Source organism: Bidens hawaiensis, unplaced genomic scaffold, assembly GCF_021521415.1.
Source record: "Bidens hawaiensis isolate Kalapana, Puna unplaced genomic scaffold, B.hawaiensis_p1.1 tig00020041_1, whole genome shotgun sequence".
Lineage (NCBI taxonomy): Eukaryota > Viridiplantae > Streptophyta > Magnoliopsida > Asterales > Asteraceae > Bidens > Bidens hawaiensis.
The window spans coordinates 334,865-342,583 of NW_027493051.1; the positions used below are offsets into that span (position 1 = coordinate 334,865).

Below are 7,719 nucleotides of genomic sequence, written 5' to 3' on the forward strand. Positions count from 1 at the left end.
CAAGACTTTTAATAATGCATGATAGTAACCTTGAGAGCTGTGACAATCAGTTCGCGCACCGGCATTTCCGCCGTAGGTTGGGGTGTGACAGACTACGAGAAGACTTTAGCCTTACAATCACAGTGATGCAAGCAGAAATAAAAGAACAGCTAATGAACGGGCTGGGGCAGATTCAAGAAAGCTATGAACGCAAACTTGCGGAACAAGAAGAAAGCTTCAAATAGCTACAAACCGAAGTAAAGATACTTAAACAAGAGTTTGAAAATGGAGGCGACGTTGGAGGCACCACCAAGGTGGATCACCCAAAACCAACACCATTTGTCGGCAACAGAGAAGCGCGAGCCGTGGACGACTATGTTTGGGAAGTTGAGCAATACTTCAAAGACATGGAAATTAAAGACGACGCCAAGAGAATCAATACGGCAGCACTTTATCTAAAAGACATTTTCGCACTGTCGTGGCGACGCAAAAACATGGAGATAGAAAAAGGTACGTGTACCCTTATCACATGGGCTGATTTTTTCAAAGAAATCAAGAAACAGTTCTCTTCGGAAAAAAGCCCAACATGAAGCTAAGATTCGACTTTGAAATCTTAAACATAAGGGCTCAATCAAGAAGTACATTAACGAGTTTACTAATCTTGTACTCGAAATTCCGAATCTTTCACCCAGCGACTCACTAATTTACATCATCGATGGCTTAAAATATTGGGCGAAAACTGAACTTGAACGCCGAAACGTTCAAGACTTGTCATCAGCCATCGCTGCTGCAGAAAACTTGGCTGATCGTAACGAACAACGGTCACCAAGGCCCACATCCGTGGATCGTAACAACGAAACTGGTGGGGGAGCCCAAACCATTAGCAATTACAACTAAAATCGAAGAGATGACACAAGAAAACCAACATACCAACCAAGGTATGGCAAAAAACCGATGATGAGTAAGAATTGTTTTTTGTGATGGGCCACATGACACACGAGCTTACCCAAAGAAATCCAAGTTAACAGCACTAATAAAAACCGAAGAAGAACACGAAGAAACTGAGGAAGTTTGTCTAGAGGCGGTGCAACTACAATGGTTAAACACCTTAATCGCTCAACAAGGAAGACCTTCCACAATGGCAAATCAAAGTAACCCGAAATCTGTCGAGGGCAAACCAAGGGGACTTCGCTTCGTTACCCTAGAAATCCGAGGACAACAAGTGAAGGCGCTAGTCGATACCGACGCAAGTCACAATTTTATAACTCCTGAGATGGCCAGGAGGCTCGGCATAAGAGTTACAACTCAGGTGGCCTGGATGAAGCCCGCATCTGGAGATGCCCAACCGATCCAAGGAGTAGCCTGGGGAGTAAGAGCCAAGATCGGTGTGTGGACCGGCAAAATGCATTTCTCCGTGGTACCCCTAGATGACAATGATATCATACTTGGGATGGAGTTCTTCCGAAAAACAGGGGCTGCCATTGCACCAAAGCATGAACACTCTTTGCATAATCAAAGATGATCAAGTGTACACAATACCCATGGAATCTGGAAAAACCAAACTAGAAACAACCCTAGCCGCTTTAAGACTCATTCACTCAAGCCGAGGGACAAAGACTCGCAACGAGGGCATTGCGAAATCAGGTCGGGAGAATGTCACGCACCGCCAAATTTTCAGCTCGTTTCACCACGTTTCCGGAACATTCCAGCCCCTAACTAGTATAAATAGGTGATGTTAGGAGCATTTTGGCAATCACCCAAGCTCTTATACTCAAATCACTTGTAACCTATCTTTCTAGTAATATAAACTCTTTACTTGTATACTTGTGTTCAAGTATTACAAGCATCACCATCTTGTTCAAAAAATAGCACCATTACTTGCAACATTGCAAGGCAACACACTTTACTAAAGAACTCCGCTGCCAAAACTACAAACCTAACCATCAAGGCTTACTTAGACCAAGTCCTAAGGCCGCACGTGAGTCAAGAAGATAACTCCGTGAATATAGCTCTAGAATTGTAATCTTTTGGAGTTTTGAGACTAAAGTTGTAATATGGTCAAAACATAAGAATCATTCGCGTAATTAATTTTAAATAACTTCACGGTTTTGTTCAAAAAGTACATGTAGAGGGATTTTAATATGCAAAACTTTGTTAAGGGACTTTCATGAACAAAAGTACATTGGTTTTTATGGTATTTGCCCTAAGGAATATTGGATTTTAATAATCCCATTTAATGGTATTAGCCGATAATCACTGTTCATTTTATTGTCACTAGGGGTTTTAAATTTAAAAAAGTTGGCCCTCAATGGTCCCGCGTTAAAAATGACTTAACGGCGATATACTTTTCTCCGAATTTCAAACTAGTGTTTTAGGGTTATTAATCGTAAGTATGATACGAGTCAACTAATGTTAAACTTAGTTCGAAACAGTGCTCCAAAACAACAAAACAATGATTTAATTCGGGTGTTTGAAATTACAATTAATAAAAATCAAACCGTATGAATCACCATTTCGAGCTAAGTTTAACATCAATCGACTCGTATCATCCTTCCGATCAAAAGCCCTAAACCATTAGTTTGAAATTAGAAAAAATATGACGTTGTTAAGTTCTTTTTAACAGATTTATAATTATGAAGTAACTGGTTTTTAGTGCTGATCACACAAGCAAATTTAGTAAATGTAGAGAACTAAGCAACGAACAAATAAACGAGTTGTAAGTAGTTAACAAAGAAAATCACACCCGGGAATTCAAGTAAGCAACCAAACAGTATCTCATGCAACCTAACAGATTGATTATTAACGATTAACTGAAAACTGATCAATCAGACAAAACCTTAGACGTCAACAATTACTTTACACACGGCACTAGTTATCAAACAGTCCTTGCTAGTGTGACTCAGATAAGGGCAATTGTACATTTTATTGTATTCAATATAACCAAATAGTTATATGGTAACAGATCGTTCAGACCAACGTAAACCTAAACCGACCGAACACACAGAAATACTAAATATCAATAATCATATATCAATCATCAATAACAATACACAAGTATTCTTAATCACATGAGAAAAACTATAAAAAGGTTACAAACTATACATCCCGGGTGCGATTCTAGAAGATTAGCTGAGCCTAGACATCATTGAATCTTCGATATGGATGATAGAAATCATATGTAGGGTCTTGACACGAGCTAGGATAGTGGAAATCGCCTTCTTGGATTACTGGAATCGCCTCTTGGTCGTCAAAATCGAAGTTAGGGTTATGTGTTGATGAAAAAGAAGATATAACCTAAAATTCCCGTTTGCACTCCCGTCGCGGTACGCGAAGGGGTCTTCTATGGCCCATCGCGTACCTCGATTGACCAAAAAGTCTAACAATAAATTACAACCCATCGCGGTACATGATGGGTACTTCAGCAGGCCTATCGCGTACCGCGATGGGACCCAGTTACAGCAATCTTCATTCTTTTCATCGTTTTGCGTGCTGGACATCCTGGGTCTTCATTCCGTGTCACAATAGGTCCATAATGAGTAGTTAACTCCTGTGACCTGAGATCCAATAATACACGTATGAAGTATCGATAGTTCTAGAATAAACAGTTAAAACTAAATTATAAACGAACTAAAACATATACAAATTAACCGACCATCACTTAACGGCGATATACTTTTCTCCGAATTTCAAACTAGTGTTTTAGGGTTATTAATAGAAAGTATGATACGAGTCAACTAATGTAAAACTTAGTTCGAAACAGTGCTCCAAAACAACAAAACAATGCTTTAATTCGGGTGTTTGAAATTACAATTAATAAAAATCAAACCGTTTGAATCACCATTTCGATCTAAGTTTTACATCAATCGCCTTGTATCATCCTTCCAATCAAAAGCCCTAAACAATTAGTTTGAAATTCGAAAAAATATAACGTCGTTAAGTTCTTTTTAACAGATGACCATTGAGGGCCAACATTTTAAAATTCAGGACTGCCAGTGACGATAAAATTAATAAGAATTATTATCGGCCAACACTATTTGATAGGGATTATTAAAAATCTAGTAAACCTTCAAATAAATATGTGAATTTGAAATTGATGAAGTTGTTAGAAAAATGTTTCAGTTTTGTCAGCTCTTCAAATAAAAATGTTTCGTCAGCTCGGACAAGTTTTTTAAGTAGAACAATCCATGTGCAAAAGTAGCCCTAAAGATCTCTAATGATATCATAATAACACTTTAGCAGTCAAAGCAGTCCAATGTCCTTTAATCATTATCACAAATTAAAAAAATATAAATTCCATATAATCGAGATCAACATTCAGATTTCAACATTTAGAAAACAATAAATTTAGTTTTTGTAATCAATCTGTAACTTGGATTGGAAACAAACATTAAACTAACAGTCCATTAAACCCTAGCCAATTAAGAGTCTAACAAGATAAAATTGAAGGCATATACCTCACAATAGATGGAATCTTGCATATAATTCTTCAATAGACTGAAAATTTTTACTTCAATCAACTCCTAATAAGCAAACCCTGGAGTAGTGAACCCTACCCGACTGAAAATTGAACGGGTCATGGTGCTCTAGCACCATGGTGGACAGATGGCGTGTTGTATCGTGGGACTGATGGAAAAGATCAATAACCAAAGAACCATAGATAGCGTTTGTTAGAGAATTGGGAGAAGATTGTGGGTCTGATTTACTGGAGATCAGTATTGGTTAGATAAGTATTGGGTGGGGATTCAATTTTTATTTGGATTCAAAGATGATATGCATACGACACGCGATTTTATTATTTTAATTTATGACATTAGTTCAATGACACATAAAAATAAGTGTCATAAATCTTCTAATTTTTAAAAAATATGACGTTTTCTTAATGACACGCGCAAATGCTCGTCATAAATCACCGCGTGTTATTGTGCGCATTTCATTAATGGCCTTTTTTCTAGTGGTGTATACCCAAACTTTGATTTAGAAAAAAGTCTTGTAAAAGGTTTTTCTATAAAATTTTAGAAGTATATTATAGTGCACAATATGGTTATTATGAAGCCCGGGAGTATGAAGTAGCTAACTTTTATTTTTTTTATCACGTTAGCGTCACATCATATTCCACTTTCACTCAATCAAATGATCACTTCACTGTATTCCACTCAACGACCCCATTCCCAACACACACTTTTTTAAATAAAAAAGAATAATAAAAAATATCTAAGAGAATATTATTAAAACAAAAAAAATTAGCCGGGAGCCGCATGGAGACCTATACAAGCGGCATTGGTTTCACACTATAAAGTTAGCAAGGGGGTGGTGCTGCCTCCTGGCTCTTATGCCATATCATCACTCTTAGCGGCATAGGTGCCAGTACGCTTTAGCCTAATTCAAGGCAAGTAGCACCGCTCGTGACGCATTAATAAGTAAGATGTGGATCTTACAAGTTTTAATGACTGCACAAAGTGACGACTAATATTTGACCCATAAGTCCTTAACTTGATTGCACATAACCGAAACCTAATTTAATTTAATGAGTACATTATATAAATAAAGGAGTTTGCTAAAATTAGCCCTCCCGAATTAATTTCATCTTATCCCTTCTTAACAACATTTTAAAGATGCTCTTTTTTTAAACTTTTAATATTAAATGGAGTAAAATAGGCATATTTTTCAAGCAATCATTTGAAGTAGAGATCACCTCTGGTGTTTCTAAATATATATTATGATCACATATGGTATATTTTAAGATGATGTACCTCGGTGGGTTTAAATTTTTTAGATGATTGGTATATTTTAATTCTTACATAAGTTAAGATGACATGCACTTTAAAAATGGATTAAATCACTCTCCATGTGTGTTAAATTTGTTAAAAATGAGCATTGGATTATGCTTTTCACGGGTAAAAGACAAATAATAATATATTAATTGACTTAACAATTAATATGGGTGAGATAAAGTTAAAATGATTAAACAATTTCCTTTGAATGAGATGGAGTGAAAGCGAGAAAAATGAGTAATGTTGTGCTTACGTGGAGTTAAGAGGGGTTAGAGTATACGTCAAGGCCTTACATACAGAGAACTTTAAGTTATAAAATTGGATGAGAAAGAGAGAAATTAAGTATTGGTCAAACTATGACCTAAATTGGTTGTTGATCTAATTAATATCAAAGTGGATTAAAATTCTGCAACTTAAAAAGACCAAAGGGGATTTGGCTTAACTGTATCAAGAATGTTGATTAGACTTGATATTTTTAATAAGTGAGGGCTCTTGTGGTAATCACTTTTTCATGATCTGGGTGCTCATTATTGAAATCGATTAAATTAAAACCTAAGTCAAACATAAAACGATTAAAAAAGTTTAACTTTTGATTTGGTTTTAAACAAAATTGGAGGTGGCAATTTGGTTTTTTGTCGGTTTTCAGTCTCGTAAAGCCTAAATTTAGTTCAACACAAATAACCTGAAGAACAAATAATGGTTATTTAAGTTTTTTTATTCAAACAAATCTAATTACAACTTTTCTTAATCTTATTTAGCACAAGCTAATCCAATATTAAATAATTGTTAATAATGTTTTTTTGCTTTTTTTCTGTTGAAATCGAAAGCCGACTCCAAATAGATTTAGTTTACAAATACCTAAATCAAGTTTAGTTCGATTTTCCGTTTTGACTGAAAAAGAAAAATCTTCAAGCCAAACAAACCCTAAATGGTAATAAAATATGTTTAATATAACCTCTCTTAGCTCTTGCAATAGCTTAGTAGAGCCTAAGGTAAGTTCTATGAAACCCTCTTTTATTACGTGTTGGGTTGGGTTGGGTTGGGTTATATGCTTGTAAAATTATTTTGATTTAAAATGTATGTCTTTAAATAGTTGCATTGTTTTTGAATATTGTCGTACACTAAAAAACCATTTAGAAATTTGTGTGTTTAAAATGATTATTTAAACCAAGAGAAAGAGAAAGACGGTTTGTAAAGTAACTGACTTTTATATTGGTTTTCAAATGATTTGGCATTGATATATGTTGTAAATGGTTTTTTATATTAACCTTTTTTTAGAAAAAATCTTAAAAGAAATTCAATGTTATATAACAAATACAATGATATCTTGGTTATTCCAAAACCCTAAACTTCAAACTCGCTTGCGGAAGAAGAGCTTTCTCACGTCCATCTATCAGTCTTATTTCCTCCGGCTCCCTTGCTATTGTAGAAGCTCCGGCCTTTGCCTCATCTAAGGGGTCGAGGGTGGGGTTTAGAAAGAGTAAAGTTGCTAGTTATGACTGCCCGGCAGTGAAAAAGCAATCGATGGTACCACCCCTTATCTATATTTTCTTTCTTCTACAAAGAAAGAAAACTGTCAAGCAAGGAAGGCGCAGTTAAGAAAGCCTTTTTTCGATCTTGATTATAGGCCGTAGTACCTACCCGCTTTCACAGGCTTTTGAGTAAAGATAAATGGCCTTCTAGCACCTCTCCTTTCAGTCGAGTGGCTTCCTAGATAGGGAGTACGAGTGGTAGTAAATGAGAAATGGTTATTAGTAAGAATGAATCGGCTAAACGCGATTGCTAGCCTCTCCTTTGTGTTGACCTAGGGGCTTGCCTGCAAGTGGCTTCAAACACTCGTTAAGCCCCTATTGAGTAGGGCGTGTAAGTCAACTATCTGTCTCAACAGGGAAAAAGCTCGCTTTAATGAAGAAGGCAGGAGAGGAAGTTAACTAGCTATCTCCCTACAGGAAGTCATACTAACTAGCTC

The 7,719-nt window shown here is 36.2% G+C and overlaps 1 protein-coding gene across 1 annotated transcript; it reads left to right on the forward strand.

Moving 5' to 3' along the window:
* Positions 1–1,117: 1,117 nt before the first annotated feature.
* Positions 1,118–1,501, forward strand: LOC143559801 (UBA domain-containing protein Mud1-like). The gene has a single exon (XM_077048263.1). It carries the CDS (start codon positions 1,118–1,120, stop codon positions 1,499–1,501), a length of 384 nt encoding a protein of 127 aa, XP_076904378.1.
* Positions 1,502–7,719: the final 6,218 nt, after the last annotated feature.

Coding starts and splice junctions, on each gene's coding strand:
- LOC143559801 (XM_077048263.1), top strand. CDS start 1,118: ATGGCAAATCAAAGTAACCCGAAATCTGTCGAGGGCAAACCAAGGGGA.